The 19203-nt window shown below is 54.7% G+C and overlaps 2 protein-coding genes across 5 annotated transcripts in view; one reads left to right on the top strand and one right to left on the bottom strand.

Annotated features, from left to right (window-relative positions):
• Positions 1–475: 475 nt before the first annotated feature.
• The window catches only part of BEAN1 (brain expressed associated with NEDD4 1), a 72265-nt gene continuing 53537 nt past the window's right edge, over positions 476–19203 (bottom strand). For 2 of the 4 annotated variants that reach the window (XM_054454623.2, XM_063655249.1), the window contains 2 exons: positions 17984–18134; positions 12857–15095 (listed from right to left, as the gene is read on the bottom strand). In XM_054454623.2, coding sequence (XP_054310598.1) covers positions 14756–15095; positions 17984–18134 — 491 coding nt within the window. In that variant the 3' untranslated portion in view covers positions 12857–14755. Of the gene's footprint in view, positions 2804–12772; positions 12811–12856; positions 15096–17983; positions 18135–19203 lie in introns of those variants that run through there. The other 2 variants (XM_054454627.2, XM_063655248.1) reach the window with 2 other exon arrangements.
• On the top strand, positions 10546–11214 carry LOC129015919 (uncharacterized). Its single transcript, XM_054454629.2, is given in 3 exon segments — positions 10546–10762; positions 10765–11054; positions 11057–11214. Coding segments are annotated over 3 exon segments (603 nt in total). The 3' UTR covers positions 11153–11214.

Below are 19203 nucleotides of genomic sequence, written 5' to 3'. Positions count from 1 at the left end.
GAACCTGGTACCTGAGTTGGAAATGCAGAAATCACCCGTCTTCTGCGTCACTCACACTGGGAGCTGTAGACTGGAGCTGTTCCTATTCGGTCATCTTGGCTCCACCTCCTAATTTTTTTTTTTATAGAGACAAGGTCTTGCTATGTTGCCCAGGCTGGTCTCAAACTCCTGGGCTCAAGTGATCCTCCCATCTTGGCCTCCCAAAGTGCTGGGATTATAGGTATGAGCCACCGCACCTGGCCCCACTTGTTTTTGATGTTCCTGATGAAAGCTTGTGGCTGGAGTGTGGCTCCCTCACTTTCCCAATAATGCTCTACACCCTGACAGCTCTCCAGCTTGGCTGTGGGCTGCCAGATGCTGTGCTAAGTGATTAGGATGGGTGGATGGATGGATGGATGGATGGATGGATGGTTGGATGGAGGGAAGGAAGGAAGGAAGGATCAAGGGCAGGAGGGAGGTGGGAGGCAGGGAGGGATGGATGGTTGGATGGATGAGTGGGTGATAACCAGCATGCCCTGTGCTGCCCAGTGCATACTGCTTCCTGATTTGTGTCTCAGAAAGCCTGTGTAGGGGCTGTCTTAGTGGACTGCTGTCTGACTTGGATGCAGGTGGAGCCAAAGCTTTTAAAATCCTTCCAGCCTGAGGCCCCCCTTGATCTTAAGGACTGAAAGTGGTGTGGTTATATGCTCAGTTTCAGGGAGAGCAAAGGCAGGTACCAACAATTATTAAGCACCTGCTTTGCACCCCGAAGGGACCTTCATCTATTTAATTTTTCCCATTTCACAGATGCGAAGCCTAGAGGCCGTCCCTGGGTTAGTGACACCTGCCACCACATAGAGAAGCCCCTGGTTAGAGGAGGATGCCCTCTGTTGGGATCCCAATGAGGAATGACCAAGGGCGTGTGTATGTGCATGTGCCATGCCTGAGTGTACCTACTTGTGTGCACATGTGCATGTATATGTGTACATAAAGGGGCAGGAGATGGCAGGTAGAGGGGGTGCCCCCACTCCTGGATGGAGAGCAGGCATGAGAGTTGACCCTGAGCTCCCAACAAATTAGCCGAAAGAAAAGGGAGGCCAGTAGTGGATCCTAGATGGATTAATGGTGTACTACACATCCAGTTGTCTACACATCTCTGCCCTCTTTATTTGCACTGTGACAGGTGAAATGGGTCTGAAGGCTGCTGAGGGAAGCGGCTACTCAGAGCTGCAGGATGACTTACCCAGGGTCACACAACTGAGCTGGGACATGAAGGGGACAGAAAGCCTAAAGGGAGGGGCCCTTCTCTGGGTCGGTCTCTGATGGGCACTGAGCACACCTCACCTCACTAACTCTTCCCAGCCTCCTGGGAAGGAGGTCTGACCATAGTCACTTTACACATGAGGAAAACGAGGCTCAGAGAGGTAGAGTGAGTTGCCCAAGGTCACACAAGCCATCGATGGCAGGGCTGGAATTTGAGACCTTTTGGGGTTAGCAGATTGGCTCCTATGCCTCACAAGCAAGCCATAGGTTTGCCCACTCTTCCCCCATGCCCTGCTTCTCCTCCTGTGCTGTGATCCCAGGTCTAGTACCTCTCTAGCAGTCACCTCCTGGTGTACATCACAGTGAGAGCTATTTGCTTATTCAGGGTGCCTGCCCTGTACCAGTGAGAGATCACTCCCTCAGCTATTGCTGGGATGGTGTCTTTGGGTGGGGACTGGTGCCACCAGCCCCCACTGGGGGGTATAGTGGGTGCTGGGGGGCTCTCATCCATGCAGGGGAGCCTGAGTAGACCTCCAGAATGGAGTGACTCCACTTTCTGGGCTGCCATCATCACCAGTTGGCTCTGGCCCCACAAGAGGCCCTAGTTGTCCATCTTCCTCCACCTCAGGGCGCGGGATGCCTCTAGGATGGCCTGCAGGAGTTGAGGGACCAGGAAGGTGAGGGAGCACTCACAGAGCTCATTCCTCTCGGAAGAGGTGCTGGGAGGTGCGGCGTCTATTCTGGGGCTGGCCAGCTCCAGCTATGCTTCTGGCTTCCGGTCTAAGCGCTGCCCTGGAGATTGGGGATCTGGTGTCAGGCAGAGCTGGCTGAGAATGGTGACTTCTTTGCTCTCAGGAACTGCATCCGAGACCAGGGGCTGCCCCCTGCTGCACCCTGAGGCGGTGACCACCTCACCCGATGAAGGGCCAGGGGCCAGGGCTGGGCCTGGGAGTTGGTTTCCCTTCAGGCTTCTCAGGAAAATGTCCTTGGGAAACCAGGGCATCCAGTGTAAGACAGGGTCACTGAAGCAAGGCAGGACCTCCTCACTGTCCAGGCATGTGCTGCCATGGCACTGGGGGCCCTAGAGGACTGGAGAGCCACTGGGGAGGCTGTTGGGGGCTGTTGAGATCTCAGATGGGCTCAGAGCCATAGGCAGAGATCTCTGGCCAGCAGTGCCCTCTGCCAGGGCCCTCTCGGACCCCACCCCTTCTGAGGGACCTTGCTGTGGTCCCCCGGAACCTGGGCCTGGCTGGACCCCCTCGAGGCAGCTGCAGGGCTTCACCAGCCTTTTCTCTGAGCTGTGCCTGCTGTGGGTCCTAGCGAGTTTCTCTGTGCCTGGCTCAAGCATCCGTATGCCCGCGGTTCTGAGAACGGCTTCACATGAGACCCTTGCCAGGAAGATCTCGAATACCATCTACTTGACATCCTCTTTGCTGATGGCCTGAACCAGTGAGAACTCAGATTCCAAGGTGGCCGTGTAGCCCAGCCTGCCCAGGATGGTGTCTAGTTTGTGTCTGGAAAGCACAGATCGCACCCAGTAGGTAAAGCTCCCAGTGTACATCTAGAACAGACAAGGGAGCTTGTTAGGAGTGGGACAGGCCTCAGCAGAGTGGCTGAGAGGGGCCAGGCCAGGCAGGACCAAGGGCTGGTACTGAGGGACACGAGGGGCTCCTGAGAAGCATGTGGATGAGGGCATTTGGCCAAAGGAAAGCCTGGCCCATGATCAGGGGTACACTGAGGCTCAAAGACAAAGCAGGATCTGTCCAAAGACACACAGAAAGTGGCTGGGTGTGGTGGCTCACGCCTGTAATCCCAGCACTTTGGGAGGCCAAGGAGGGTGGATCACCTGAGGTCAGGAGTTCGAGACCAGCCTAGCCAACATGGTGAAACCCCTCTCTACTAAAGATACCAAAAAATTAGCCGGGCATGGTGGTAGGTGCCTGTAATCCCAGCTACTTGGGAGGCTGAGGCAGGAGAATTGCTTGAACCCAGGAGGTGGAGGTTGCAGTAAGCACAGATTGCACCACTGCTCTCCAGCCTGGGCCACAGAGCAAGACTCCATCTCAAAAAACAAAAAAACACAAAAAGAGAGTGACTGAGCTGGGGTAAGGCTCTAGGTATCCCAGCTCCCAGCCTAGCAGTCAGGTCCTGGAGCAGGAAGAAATTAAAACTCTCTAGTAGGGGCCGAGTGTGATTGTTCACATCTGTAAACCCAGCACTTTGGGAGGACGAGGCAGGCAGATCACTTCAGGTCAGGAGTTTGAGACCAGCCTGGCCAACATGGTGAAACCCCTCTACTAAAAATACAAAAATTAGCCAGGTGTGTTGGTGGACACCTGTAATCCCAGCTACTCGGGGGGCAGAGGCAGGAGAATCGCTTAATCCTGAGAGGCAGAAGTTGCAGTGAGCCAAGATCGCGCCACTGTACTCCAGCCTGGGTGACAGAGCAAGACTCTGTCTCAAAAACAAAACAAAATGAAAACCAACAAAAAAACAAAACCTCTCTGGTAGATCTCCAGAGCCCAACTCCTCCCCTTGTTTATTATGAGCTCCTTGGTTCATCTTTCCTGGGAGAGGCAGTACAGTCCAGTGCAGGAGTCCCCAGCCCCCAGGCCTTGGACCAGTACTGGTCTATGGTCTGTTAGGAACCTGGCCGCACAGCAGGAGGTGAGTGGCGAGCAAGCAAGCATTACGACTTGATCTCCGCCTCCTGTCACAATCAGCAGTGGCATTAGATTCTCATAGGAGTGGAACCCTATTGTGAACTGTGCATGAGAGGGATCTAGGTTGCATGCTCCTTATGAAAATCTAATGCCTGATGGTCTGAGGTGGAAGAGTTTCATCCCAAAACCAGCCCCCACCCCCATCCCTCCACCCTGTCTGTGGAAAAATTGTCTTCTACGAAGCTAGCCCCTGGTGCCAAAAAGGTTGGGGACCGCTGGTCTCGTGGTTAGGAGCAGTTGTACCATTTGCTAGCTGTTGACCATAGATAAGTTGCATCTGTCTCTTTAGCCCTCAATTTCTTAAACTGAAATGGGACTGAAGTCAATAGGTATGATGGGCATGCTGTTTCTCCCAGAGGCAGAGCCCCAACCCCTGGCTGAAACCCCCTTGCTCAGACATGTGGCAGTGCCTACCTTTAGGGACCTGATTTCCTTCCTCCAGGGAAAGAGAAGCAGGTTGACAGAGATCAGCTCCAGGAACTCTAGTGCATGCACCAGCTCAGGGCTGACTTTTGGGACAGGGCTGGGATCCCCACAACAGCAGCCACCCAGAGCAAGGGCCACTTCCTTTGGCAGACAGAGCCATGGAAGGGCCCTCCTGCCCAGGAGCCATCTGGCCCTGTGGGTAAGGGCAGGCAGGGTAAGGGCTGCTTGCCTGCAGACATCGAGCTGGCCCTCCCCTGCCCTCTCCTGGTAGTAGCTGATGATGTTGCCCAGGAGGGTCTCACCCAGAGCAGCTTTGCCTGGGCCTGGGGATTGGGACCTGCTCATGGTGGCTCCGGTGGGGCTGGATATGGAGGAGAGAGTCCTGTCCCAGGTCAGGCTCAGGCTGGGCACTTGGAGGAATGGATGGGTCCTGCCTCTCCTGCTCCAAAGCCCAATCCGGAAGCAAAGGAGGAAGTTGTGCTAGCAAGAGATAAAGCTATGTGCAGCCAGGCCCTGCCACTGCTTGTCACTCTGAAAGGCTGAGATCGGAGGGTGACCGGGCCCCTCCCAGTGGAGCAGGACCTAGGTCAGGATTTGTCCTTTCTTTGTCCCCCTGCCCCACAAAAAATAAAGACCAGTCACATCAGCATCTGCATCTTTCCACACTACCATCCCATCCAGATATCCCCAGTAATGCCTCATGTCTGAGTGCTCCTGGCTGCAGAGGCATACTCTGCTAGTGTGCGGGACAGGCTGGAAGCGCCAGGAAAGTGGCGACCCTCAACCAACCAAGGGCCAGCAGGGTGAGAGTTACTGGATAGAAACCCCAGCTTCCTGCCCCTGGGTGGCCAATTCTTAGGTATTTTTTTTAAACTGAAAAGTGTCGGAGGCAGATCTCAATCAATTTAGAGGTTTATTTTATTTTATTGAAACAGTCTCGTTTTGTTGCCCAGGCTGGAGTGCAGTGACGTGATCTTGGCCCACTGCAACCTCCACCTTCTGGGTTCAAGCGATTCTCCTGCCTCAGCCTCCCAAGTAGTTGGGACTACATGCATGTGCCACTATGCCTGGCTAATTTTTTTTTTTTTTTTTTTTTTTTTTTTTTTAGTAGAGATGGGATTTCACCATGTTGGCCAGGCTGATCTCAAACTCCTTACCTGAGATGATCTGCCCACCTTGGCCTCCCAAAGTGCTGGGATTACAGGTATGAGCCAGCGCATCTGGCTGAGGACCTGGTTCTTGATCGTCATTTGCTTTCTATGAGACTGCTGGGCTCCTGCCTCTCCAGTCACCAGGAAGGACAGCCACCTGGGTGCTTGGTCTTGGAGCTGCCTCAGATGTGGGCTCACCACAGCTGGGATCTCTGCTCCCCGCTCCCAACTCCCCTGCCCCCTACAATGTTCTCTGAAGTCAGTGGCCAGGGCAATTCATATCCCTTTGATTGAGAAACTGCATCCCAGTTGGAGTTCTACTCGAAAATAGATCCCCCTGGAGTAGCACCGTGATAGTTCAGCAGCACAACCCCTTTCTGTATGTAGCCCCCTCCAGCATGATCCTATAAAACTTCCCTCCAACCTCTGCCTCTGTGCAGGCAGTCCTGTCTCTGCTATGCTGCCCGTTGCAACCTTGCAACGTATTTTCTTTCTTTCCTACCTTCTCTAATAAATCTGCCTTTCTGTATCCACAACTGTCTTGGTAAATTCCTTTACCACCCACACCACTGGCTCCAGATAGTCACTACCCACAACACTGCGGGTGCTACTCATTCACACACACGGGCTCATCTGATCCTGAACATCAGAAATGTTAGGTCCTGGCCACCACTTGGCTTCCCTGTCTACCTCCCTCTGAAATGAAGACACAGGTAAGGCCCAGGGCAGGTTCATGTGAGAGAATGCTAAGAGTTGGCATGATCATGGCCTGGGGTCAAAGAGGGTTGGAGAGGCCTTTGCCCATCACTTGTCCAAATCTGCCTTCCTCTCATCTTATGAACCAAGAGATTGAGGCAGGAAGAGCAAGAGCTGGGATTGGAACCCAAGTGTATTCGTTTCCTATTGATGCTGCAGTGAATTTCTATGGGTTTAGTGGTTTAAAAGAAGAAGCATTTATTATACTTTTTTTTGTTTTTTTTGAGATGGAGTTTCACTCTTCTTGCCCAGGCTGAAGTACAACAGTGTGGTCTCGGCTCACTGCTACCTCCACCTCCTGGGTTCAAGTGATTATCCTGTCTCAGCCTCCCAAGTAGCTGGGATTACAGGTGCCCGCCACCACACCCAGCTAATTTTTGTATTTTTAGTAGAGACAGGGTTTCACCATGTTGCCCAGGCTGTTCTCGAACTCCTGACCTCAGGCAATCTGCCTGCCTCGGCCTCCCAAAGTGCTGGGATTACAGGTGTGAGCCACCTTGCCTGGCCTATTTTATACTTTTAAAGATCAGACCGAGGTCCAAAATCAGTCTCACTGGGCTTGTTCCTTTGGGGAGAATTCATTTCCTTGCTTTTTCCAGTTCCTAGAGGCCGCCTACATTCCTTGGCTCAGGGCCCCTTCCTCCATCTTAAAAGCCAGCAGTGTAGTTTTCTGTTGGTTTGTTTTTGTTTTTTTTGCTTTTTGAGATACGATCTCACTCTGTTGCCCAGGCTGGAGTGCAGTGGCACAATCATAGCTCACTGCAGCCTTGACCTCCTGGGCTCAAACAATCCTCCTGCCCCAGCCTCCCCTGTAGCTGGGACTACAGGCACACCCCATAGCATCTGGCTAATTAAAACAATTTTTTTTTTTTTTGTAGTGATAAGATCTCACTATGTTGCCCAGGCTGGTTTCCAACTCCTGGGCTCAAGCTATCCTCCCACCTCTGCCTCCCAAAGTGCTGGGGTTATAGGTCTGAGCCACCACACCTGGCCTCCCTGAGTTGTGTTGAAGAGTATAGTCACCAGGCCAAGGTTCTCTCTTTTTCTCTCATTATTTGACCCCAGGCAGTTTTGTTCCCTAGGGAGAGGCCTAGAATGGCCTTTGTTTTTTTCTTGTTAATAGCTAAAATTCCACAAATTGGTACATTCCAAGGCCCGCCTCCCCCCATTCCCCCGCCCCACCACTGTGATTCTTCTATTGCTTTTGGTTGTTTACTAACTACATTCATTCTGGACATTTTCGTCCGCCGTTCCCCTCATGGGGAACCTGTCACGCCTGTGAACTGCCAGCCACCCTCATCTTTCCCAGGGTGGCTGAGACAGTGAGGGTGAGAACGCTGGGCATGGTGCCTAAAATCACCCCTTCCCTGCCCTCTCATGCTGGAGTCAGCCCTGTTTCTCCCCATTGGCTCGCTGCAGTCTCCTTCAACAGTTGGATTTGGTGTTAATTGCATTGTTCACATTTTCTGGGTCCTTGGGGGAGTGACTGACTTCGTGAGAACCTGCTCTCTCTGCCCGTCAGTGTGACTGGCTTTGGGAACAGTGCAGGCAGGGAGGGGAGGTGGAGGCATGGGAGATCTGCAGGGTCTGCTTTGGCCTAGGTGGGCTGATGGGGCATGGGGGTCCTGAGGACTGGTTCAAGTTCACATGGTGAGCTGATGACAGAAGCGGAGAAGCCAGACCTCTGGGTCCCCATACTCAGCCTTCACTCACAGCAGCTCCCAGGTTCCTTGCAGAGCTTAGGAGCTCAGAGGCCACAAGGTCTCTGGCTGGCTGAGCCTGAGTCATGTGCCCACTCTGCAGAGGGTGAGGAGGAGGAGCTGGATGGGGATGCTGGCTGGGCAGAGGGTCCCAGGTCTGGAACTCAGCACTTACTGTCGTCAAGTCTGTGTGTGACTGGCAGGAAGCACCATTTCTCTCATAATTGAGCTGGGATTTCCTGCTGATTATCTACCCCATAAACCCTCCTGGGCTCTGTGCTGGGCCCACCACCTGGACAGGAGTCAGCTTGGGCCACAATTCCAGGCCCCTAGTCTGGGAGGCATGACTCAGGCCCTTGGGGACAGCCCAGGAAGGGAAGGGCTGTAAGGAGGAGGAGAAGATGCAGGAGCCCATGGTGAAATTGTCCTAGGGAGAAGTCAGTGCCTGGAGTGGAGTCTCAGGCCCAGTTGCGTAGATTCATACCTTGGCCTTTTGCCCGAATTTATGTTCCTCTTCAGGAACAAAACTGTGTAACCATACACTGTGGGTGAGTGTATTCCTTGGGAGAGTCTTGTAAGTTCACAAGTCACAGACTGCCCTCAGTGTGGAGCTCAGCTGGCTCCCTGCAGCTGGCTGGGGCCCCTCCCAGTGGGCAGTGGAGCTGGGCCTCTCTGGTCCAAGCCCCCTCCCTGCTATGGCAACCATGGGAAAGAGCTGGCACAGATTCAAGATGGTGTCCAGTGAGCCTGGAGCCCTCAGGCCTGGCTGGAGGCTGTTGCTCTTTCCTCCTTTCTTTGCCATGGGCCCTGCTTAGCAACCACTCTCTGCCTGACCCTGCCCCAGCACCTGCCCTGACTCACTGCCCAGCTCATTGTCTATCTGTGGCTTGGGGTCATCGCTCAGACTGAGATCTGAGGGGTAGTGCCTGTCCCTGTCCATGGAACATGGCAGAGGCTGCTCATCTATGTGTCTCCAGTCCTCCCAGCCTCCTCCCCTCTTTTCTTTGCAAAACCCATTCCAGGAGAGATGAATGTGGCTCCTTCTCCTCACCCTCCACAGAGTGGCAGGCCAGGAGGGAAGATGGAGGCATGGGAGATGTGCAGGGGCTGCTTTGGCATGACCCAGGCTCAGTCAGCCAGAGGCCCTAATCCCGGCTGGGCGCGGTGGCTCACGCCTGTAATCCCAGCACTTTGGGTGGCCAAAGCAGGCAGATCACCTGAGGTCAGGAGTTCAAGACCAGCCTGGCCAACATGGTGAGACCCCCCGTCTCTACTAAAAAATACAAAAATTTAGCTGGGCACAGTGACATGTGCCCGTAATCCCAGCTACTCAGGAGGCTGAGGCAGGATAATCGCTTGAACCTGGGAGATGGAGGTTGCAGTGAGCCGAGATCGTACCACTGCACTCCAGTGTGGGCGACAGGGTGAGACTTTGACTCAAAAACAAACAAACAACAAACAAACAAACAACAGAGACCCTAATCCCAGCCACAGCCATTCAGAGAGTCAGGGATGAGGACATGTCTGGGCCAGTTTTCTCTGAGACTTGGTATTTGCTCTCTGGGAGAGAGAGGATCTCTTTGTTTTGGATTGTGAACCAACCAAAGTAGACTTGGGGCTTCCATACTTTTGTTCTGATGGGAGAATGAAGGCACTGTGGTGGACAGCAGAGTCCAGAGAGAGATGACATACCTGCCCATGTTCCCGGACTTTCTGGATCCAGCCATGCCCGACTTGGACAATTCAGTAAGTATTCTTCCTTGCTTATGAAGATTCAAGTTGGGTTTCTGACACTTGCAGTTGGATAATGAGGCTCAGAGTGGCAGGGAGTGGAGGGTCCTTTTCAAGGGATTCCCTTCTGCTCCACCACACAGTTCAGGTGGTGCCAGCCTTGTGGGCTGTGGACCAGGCAGCCACTGGCAGTGGAAGAGAGACAGGCAGTCCCAGGCCCCCAGGAGTCATGCTGGTGAGATGGTCAGTGGTGGCATGGCTGAGGTGGGGATGGCAGGGCCTGAGGACCTGCAACCTTGGATTTCTTGGAGATATGTTGGGCTGGCACAACTGGGCTGCCACCCCGGGGGGTAAATATCTGCCCAGCTGCCAAGCCCAGAGATATCCGGCCTGATCTAGGCAACCAGTCCTGGGCTCCAGAGAGTTCCTCTGGCCCTGAGGACGTGCAATGTGGGGTGAAGCAAAGCAGAGACCAGGAGGGAAGATTCACTTCCTCAGATGATGAAGCTTACTGTCTGTCCACCGCTCATGCCGAACGCCTGTTTGGACATGCAGATGGGCATGGATAGGAACAGCTGAGTCGGAGTGTCAGTGGCACTGGAGTATGCAACACCAAGTGTGTACATGCACAAGCTCTAAGTGAGAAGGGCACTAGTGTGAGTGCACCAAAGCTGTCTGAGCAAATGTCCATGAAACCACAGGAGGTGGAGCTGAGGGATGCTACATGTGAGTGTGTGCCAGGGGTGTCTCTAGGAACTTGGTGGGAGGGGCCCCAGTGTGTGTATGTGCATGTGGACTTGGCCAGTGTGACAATGGATGTTCCTCGTGGTGGCTGTGAACAGCCTTACTCTGTATCAACCCTCCTTCTGCCCTCTTCTGGGCGATGTCTGTTGCTTGTGTGTGGCAGCAGCTGCTGGAGCCCTTTGCAGAGACCTGGGACCTCGCCACGCCCATACACGGGGACCCAATGATGGCTCTTGTGGACTATCACGATGGCGTCATCGCCAGCATGGTGACTCCCCTGAAGACTTTTTCTGGCCAGAGGAGCCCGTTTGGCCTCCACAAGGGGCAGGAATGAACATTCTCCAAAGGGCAGCCTCCAAAAATGTCTGCTGAGCATCAGGGTACAAACAACCCATCTCCCCCACCTGAGGGCGGGCATCACTTTGAGGTGCGTTCTACTCTGTCTCTCAGAGTCACCAGTGGGACTGCGCTCAGTTGCCTGCAGTGGTGACCTGCTTGGCGACCCCCTCACTGGCTTCCTTGCCTTCCTTGTTTCCTGCCTCACTCCATCTGGTACTCCTGGGATCACCTCCCTAACCAAGCCCTTGCACCCACATCCTCATCCCAGGGTCTGGCCCTGGGGCCCCTGTCTCCACCGTCCTGTGATGCAGCTTCACCTCCCATCTCCTTGGGCCTCTAATGAGCCCAGGTACCTGGGGTGTTCTCCTTGGCCCCGGCACAGACAAGCGGCATCTCCTTAGGAATGTGCAAAGGACCTTGAATGTGGTGCCATATGTGACACACCACAGCATAGGGCATGTCGTGGATGGAGGAGCAGGAAAAGCCAAGAGTGTGACAGTCCCAAAGGCCTGTGGGATCCTAAGTCTTTGTGGTGGGAGCTGGGTGTCGGTGTGGGGTGGTTTAGGTTGGGGGCAGCACATAGCTGGACACCATCACCGTGGAAGTTTCTGCATTCATTCCCAGGAGGTGGAGCCCCAGAGCACTGAGCTGGCACCAGAGCCATGCCTAGTGGTGTTCAGAACAAAGGGGTGATTATTTTGCATACAGAGAGGGGGACATAAGTGTCAGGCTCTGTCCAGAGAGAGATGCTGGCGGGGCGGGAGTGAGCCCCAAAAATGGAATACTTGAATGGGTTAAACCTCATAGAACATCTCAAGAGTGGAAGAAAAGCCCAGGATTAAAATGACGGGTTTTGTCTGCAATTATGAGTGTCGGTGGGTAGTGTGTTTCAAGGTGAGAGGAGGGGCTTCCTCATTCTTCAGGGCCTGACTTGTTCACTTTGAGCAGTGGCAGCAGTGAGCCGGCAGGTGGCAGTGTGGGCTCAGGGTGGGGGTGATGGGCGCGGCAGAGCCAGCCTTGGCTTGTCCAGCAGGGACATGGGCTGGAGAACCAGAAGGATGAGCCTGTCTCACGGTCTTTCCCCCCGCTGCACCCTCCTTCAGGATTGCACCCCACTTGCAAGGCACTTGGGGGTCTAGGACTATATTAATGGACTATTTGAATTTTGGATTGCACCCAACTTTCAAGGCACTTGGGGGCATCTAGGACTATGTCAGTGGGCTCTATTGGCGTTCTGGTGGGAGGGAAATGTGACAGAGGAAGGGGCCCAGGCTCTGTCCACTAAGAGATCAATAGCCCAAGCCATGGTGTTGTGGAGGGCATGGAAAGGAAGAGGGGAATTCCTGCAGAGGGCGAGACAACAGCTCATTTCCGTTTCATTGCCATTTTCCTTTCTTTCCTAGTAGTACAAACCATCAGGGTGCTACAAGCCAACTCCTGTTAGAGTAAAACGTGTAGTCTCTGAAGTTCCTAGAGTCAGGTCCTGAAGTTGATGGCCCATCCTCATGACGTTACACTAGCCATGTCTCAGAGAAATGATGCCAAGTTTCAGTGAGGTTTAAAACAAAAAAGCAACTCCTGTAAGGCACTGACTACCCAAATATCCACATCAACAGGAAAATGACAAGGCTTCAGTGGTGCTTAATCTTGAGAGGTAATGAATGGGTAGGGATTGCTAGCGGGAGGTGTATTTTCATTCTGTTGCTATTTAGTGTTTCCTTTCCTTACAAGTTTCAGAAGGTATAAACCCTACTCGGGAGGCTGAGGCGAGAGGATCGCTTGAGACCAGGAGGTTGAACTAGCCTGGGCAACATAGTGAGACCCTGTCTTTACAAAAGTTAAAAATCAAAAATTAGCTGGGTATGGTGGTGCATGCCTGTAGTCCCAGCTGCTTAGGAGGCTGAGGTGGGAGGATCACTTGAGCCCAGGAGTTCAAGGCTACAGTGAGCTATGTTCATACCATTGCACTGCAGCCTAGGCGACTGAGTGAGACCCTGTCTGAAGAAAAAAAGAAAAGAAAAGAAAAGAACCCTTATGCACTCTCTCAAAGTGTTACTTCTTGCTACATTTTATTGATATGATGTATTTATTTTGAACACAGAAAAGATACATTGTTGCTTATTCATTGCCTAGTCCAGGAACAAGAAAAGCTATTCAGCTCCATCTTTCAAACCCTGATGAGCAGGTAGGAATTTTTATCCCTTTTTTCTCCCCAGCACTCTCTGGAGTTGCAGAAGCAGGATGTGTTTCTTAAAAAAGTCTCATTCCTGGAGTGCATTTTAAAGGCTATACAGTACAACAGACAGATATTTTTTGCCTAGAAAACAGTACACCACTAAGGTGGTCAGAACTCCTTGTAAACAAGTCCCTCCCCCAGATGGAGTCTGGGGCTCCAGGAGGCTGCACGGAGGATGCTACAGAACTTCTGGGTGGATTCCTTTCAGCTCCGCACCAGAAGAAATGCTATCTCTACAGAAAATAAAATTCAAGATCGCCATCCTTGCCACTCCTCTGCTTAAGAAAGAGATTACTAAATCGTCTTAGCCCTTCATTGGAGGAATGGAAATGTGGGGAGGCAGGATAGGGTGCTGTTTTTTAACCATGGGGGACAAGAGGTGGGAGGGAGGCAGAGTGATGGCAGCTGGCGATGCTAGCAGGGACACTCCTCAAAGACGCTTGGCTGCCACCCTCGGTGGGCTGGGTCCTCAGGAATCACCCCCGTTACCTGCGTGGTCTTTGATGGAAATTGCTGGGGTTTCTCGGTCAAGATCTGAGCCAGCCTTTCTGCAGCCAGGCTGACCCTACAAATCCCCTTCTGTGACAGCAAGGCCGAGTAGCCTTCTGGTCTTCTTGTGGTGGCAAGGTGGTATTTATGGGGAGGATATCCCCTTCATTTTGTCTGTGCAAACACCCATGTGGGCAAGGCCAGAACACAGCCACTCACCATCCCCAGCTATGAGCGGCCACCTAGAAGGACAGCACCAGCTCCAGGGTCTGGCTCTGACCCATTCGTGTGCAGGCCACAGTGGTCGGCCAGGCAGGGACTGAGGGAGGGGCCCCTTCTCTGCCTCAGAGAGGTGCCCAGGCAGCACTGCGGTAAAGCCACCTGGAGAAGGGCAATGGCCTCATCTTCCTTGAAGACCCTTAGTCCTGGGCAGTGGCTGGACTGATGAGGGAACCGCCGCTGCACACCCACGGAGGGCCCTGCCCATCTACCTGGGGCCTGCAGCATCAGAGACAGCTCTACTAGCACCACCTGACTGAGGGTACTGGGGTCGGGAGGGGGCCTAGTGGGCTGTGAGGGCCTCCAGGTTGCGCCTGAGACCCCAGACCCGGGTCCCCCACCTTGTAAGTGGCAGGGTGGTGATGTTGTGGCTCATCGGCCCTGGAATCGAGAGATAGGCACAGCGCACAATGGAACCTCACTGGGGCCTGTCCCGCCTCCCAGGAGGACAAGCTGACCCTGGGGTAGGGGTCAGGGCAGGCAGCTGACCTTGGATGGTCCAGCAGTTTCCAGAGGCAGAATAGAATTTGGGTGCAGCTTGCTGAGCGAGGGTAGGGGCAAACGGGCCCGGGAGAGGGAAGAGAAAGTCCCACTTCCTACTTCGCCTCTCTCCCCGCAGCGCTCTCTACAGAGGCACAATTAACAGGCCGGGAGGAGGGACGGGAGGCCAGGACAGCTCCACGTTCCGTGAAACGTTTGCAGATGGGTTTTGTGTTTGTGGTAGGCCTGTATGTGCGCATGTTCACACACATGTGGAGCACGTCTAGATCTGTGTGTGTACATGGGGTATGTCTGCGTGTATACAAGTTTGGTCTATGTGTGTGTATGAGTCACGTGTGCATCTCTGTGTGTGTGTGTTTGTGTGTGTGCACGCCTTTGTGTGCCTAAAGAATGTGGTTCAGCCCGTAGGGACCAGCAGGACCCGGCTGGCTGGGTCCCTCACACAATCCTCTCTGGGCCAGAGGCTGGGGCCCGGATTGGGGTGGGTGAGCCCTGGGAGCCCCTTGGCCCTGGGCCTGGGCCCGGCAGTGGCAGCAGGCCTGATGGGGGGCCGGCCCCACACACAGCCTCATAGGGGGGAAGGGTGTCCATGGAGACCGTGTGGAGGCCACCTTGGGCCGGAGTCCTCTGCTCCTGCTGGTGTCGGCCAGGGCTGTGGCCGCTGCCTGAGTCGGAGGTGCCGTCCAGCGTGGGGCAGGAATCAGTCAGCGAGTAGGGTGGCGGTGCGTCCGTGGGGACATACAGCTGAGTGGCCCCTGGCCCCACACACTCCTCGTAGCTACGAGAGAAGAGGCTCCCTCAGTGCCCCACCTAGGCCTTAGGGCTGGGTCTCTCCCAAAGGCCTGGGGGTCTATCTGCAGTGACAAGCTGTCCTGGCTGTGGACCAGGGTGGGCCTTGCCCACTCTGGCTCCAATGAAACCCTGCTACTTCCCTTCACCTCCAGAGGGGGACTTCAGAACCCTGGGACCTGGATTCGGGACGTGACTCAGCCCTCATGTGCGGTGTGAGCTCAACGCATGAGCACTGAGCTGCCTGGGTCTGCAGTGGCTCGCAAGCCTCGCAACAGCAGTGGCCACTGTCTAGGGAGCATCTCCCCGCAGTGCACTGGGCGTGCAGAGGCTGGGTAGGACCAACCTCAGGCTACCAGACACCTTGGTCTCCAGCCACTCCAAAGTTCCCCTTCTCAGTTTAGGAAAGAGTCCCCTGGGCCCCTCTGAACCCACAGATGCAGAGCAAAAGAGCACCCATTGCCCCGGAAAGGACTGGCAGCACCACCCCTGCTTGAGCCCCTGGGGCAGGGGTGAAGGTGGAAGGGCAAGGAGGAGGACACGGGCCATTCATCCAGGGCTGGAGGGGTCTCCTAGCAGGGAACGGTGGAGGCCCTGACCCCTTTCCCTCTTCGAGTACTGATGGGTGACCTGCCTGAGGGGGGCTGGCAGGAGAGGAACAAAGGCCCTCCAGAGAAGAGCTCCCCACGGGGAGGGGGCTGCCTGAGGGCCCTGAGGGCAGTTTGGACACAGCCACTCCTGTGGGCATGATCACAGGCACAGGTCCTCCTGGCCACAAGCTCCACCTGTCCCTTTCTCTTCCCACTGCCACTGTCTCTGGGGTCCCCACGAGCTGCGGGCATAACTCCCTCCTTCCGGCTCCATGACCCCCCACTTCTCTGAGAGGAACCCATCTTGATCCCTAAGGCCAGTCTCTGCCTCAGTGGCTGCAGGTGAGGCCACAGAGACCCCAGGCTCAGCCAGACCCTTGTTGCCTGGGAGGTCTCGGCAGGTGTGTGCGTGTGTGTGTTCGTGTGTGCATGTATGTGTGTGTGTGTTTGGAGGGGGAATCAGCCCTGTCTTCATAGTCGTGCCCCCACCTTCCCCACCGCTCCCCACCCCTGCCTCATGCCTGCCCAGCCCTGTCCAGGCACTGGACCCAACCTGCCTTGGGGGTGCCTGACCACAATGGAGGCCTGCAGCTGGGGCGCCCCCTCGTGCCTGAGGCCAACCCAACCCTCTGCTCTGACTCAGGAAGAAGTCAGCTCCCAGGCACCCCCAGGGCATCTGTGCACCTCCACCTCCATCAGAAGCAGCCCCACCTGTTCCTGTCCTTTAGATGAACTGCACCGAGCAGAGGCAGCTGGGGATGGGAGAGGTGCCTGTGTCCTCAGGCTATGGCCTCAGGAACCAAGGGCTCGGGTCTAACCCTGAGCCACATCCCCAGATACCCACAGTATCTTCCTTCCCAGGAAAACCCAGGAATCAGGGTTATTTGTCCTTATTTCATAAACAAAGAAATGGAGCCCCTGAAAGCCACAGTGACATGCCTGAGAGCATCAACCTGGGCGGCGTCCAGGATGGTCTCAAACCCAGGTGGGTATGACTGGAAAGCCAGGGCAGGGGAAGGGGAGAGGAGGTCAAACCCCACTGTGCCCTCTGTAGCGTGGCACATGCGTGCTCGCCTGCCTCTGGGCCTTTGCTCATCTGTGCCCTCTGCTGGTCACACCCTCCTCTGTATCTCTGAAGGTCCTAGTGCCTCCCAACCCAAGCACCACACACCCTTGACAAAGGCTGATTTCCCGTGTCAGCCCATCCTCCCCGATCCCCTCCCCTTGTCCTCCTCAGCATGATAGTTACCACCTGTGGCCCCGAAATAGTAACGACACCACTGGTGGGAAGAGCCAGTGCCTTGCTGAGCATTTTACTGGCACTTCTGTGTCATTTTCATGAGTATCCTGTGGGGCAGATATTATTATTATTATTTATTTTATTTTATTTTTTTTGAGACAAAGTCTCGCTCTGTCGCCAAGGCTGGAGTGCAGTGGTGCGATCTCAGCTCACTACAACCTCCGCCTCCCAGGTTCAAGCGATCCTCCTGCCTCAGCCTCCCAAGTAGCTGGGACTACAGGCGCCCGCCACCACGCCCGGCGAATTTTCTGTATTTTTAGTAGAGATGGGGTTTCACCGTGTTAGCCAGGATGGTCTCGATCTCCTGACCTCGTGATCCCCCCACCTCAGCCTCCCAAAGTGCTGGGATTACAGGCGTGAGCCCCCGCGCCCGGCTGGGGCAGGTATTATTACATGGACATTTCAACAACGGAGAAGCAGGCACAGTGGGATTAAGTAACTTGCTCATGATCATACAAGAAAGAATTTCCAGAGCGAGTGCACCTGGGGCCATCAGATGTCAGCATATGGGCTTGTCCCCGCTTTACCCCCCAGTCCCTGGTGTTATTTATAGAAACACAATGCATTTCTTTTTCCCTATGGGGAAGTTGATCCCTCGGCCACTGAAATAGCCAAATACTCCACTGGCCTTCCCCCGCACCCTGAGGGAGACACCTGGAGGAGCAGCTCCCCAGGGAATTCAGAACAGCTGCCATGGAACCTCCCCTGAAACTGCAAGGGCATTCCTGGCACACCTGCTCAGCAGCCTGAGGAACTGGGCTTGTCTCTTCCTTTCCTAGCACTTCCAGGTGACATCTGCTAAGTCACACTGCCTCAGTGGGACCTACTTGGTCAGGAGTGGGGAGGAGGTGGCCATGCCCACTGAGCAGATGCTTTCTGCATTTATACGACGTGGAGAGGTGCCACTCTTTCCCATGATGGAGTTGGGGGGTCTTTGTGTCCAAGGCCCCATCCTCTGATGCCCCCTTCCCCACGAGGCCTCCTTACCCTGGTGGAGAATCTGGGTACAGCTCCCTGAGCACTGTGGCATCCACGTCCCCGTCAGAGCTGATGTCCAAGGGTGGGGGCCAGTCCTCTGAGGAGCTGCAGGCATAGCGCATCCTGTGGCTTGAGCGGCTGTATGCGTGCCCATCTGACACTGCAGGGAACAGACCACCGGCCTGGACCTCAGACCAGGATCCAGGGACGGTCCTCATGGGTCTGTAGTTCTACCTGGGGCCATGGAGGCTCTGATGCCCCACCTGACCACTTCTCTCCTCACCAAGTGCAGCTGCCTTCATCCATCAATGACAGCTCCAGAATGTGGGTGCCATTGTCGTGTTGGGCATGGGGATACAGACAAGAAGCAGAGCTGGCCCTGTCCTGGCCAGCTCCCAAGGTGGTGGCAGCCTGCCTTGGGGATAACCCGGCACTAGGCACTGTGTCATGAGCTTTGGTAGAGGTCCTACTGGGACTGTGGGAGTAAAGGCAGGCCTGACCAGTCTGGAAGTCAGGGAGGGCTTCCTGGAGGAGGGGCTGCTACAGCTGAGTCTTGTCTAGGATTTAACCAGGGGAAGAGGGGAAGGCCGGGAGGAGGGAACTGACTAGCCTTCCAAGGAGGGAGATAAGAAAGAAGAGTGTGGTGTGAACAGGGAGCTTTGAGCTGTGGAGTTGGGCTGGACATGGAAAATGGGGTGGAGAGTAGCAAGGAACGAGGACTGCAGAGAACTCTGGGATCAGCGCTCCCCCACCCCAATCACACTCAATTCCCTTTAGGTATCTTGGGGAAAAAAAGGGGCATGTATGATGAGTCTGGCAGCTCCCCACACTGCATTCTCCTCCATGTTTTTTACCATGCACCAGTACATCAAAGGCTCTGAAAAGTCCTGCAGCTAAGAAACACATTTAACTGTGCCTGTCCAGCATTCGACCTCAGAATCTTCCTTTCTTAGACCTAGTAACACTGCTTAGGAAATGCTGCTGGAGCACAATCCTCTCATTCCACAGCTGAGGTTCTGGGAGGCCCGGTGACTTGCTGGAGGACAACACACAGTGAGTGGTTGGGCCAGAGGCCAGCTGGGTGTCTTGGCTCCTCCTTGCTAAGCTCTCTACAGCCCAGTTTCTGACAGGTCTGGTCCTGGATGGGAACAGTGGGAGCTGCAAAGGTGGCTGAGACACGAGGTCTCCTCAGTCCAGGGCTCCCAGGTGCCTCCTCCCCTCTGGGGGCG

The sequence above is a fragment of the Pongo pygmaeus genome, chromosome 18 (assembly GCF_028885625.2).
Source record: "Pongo pygmaeus isolate AG05252 chromosome 18, NHGRI_mPonPyg2-v2.0_pri, whole genome shotgun sequence".
In the NCBI taxonomy this organism is placed as follows: Eukaryota; Metazoa; Chordata; class Mammalia; order Primates; family Hominidae; genus Pongo; species Pongo pygmaeus.
This window is presented reverse-complemented; position numbering and strand designations above follow the sequence as displayed.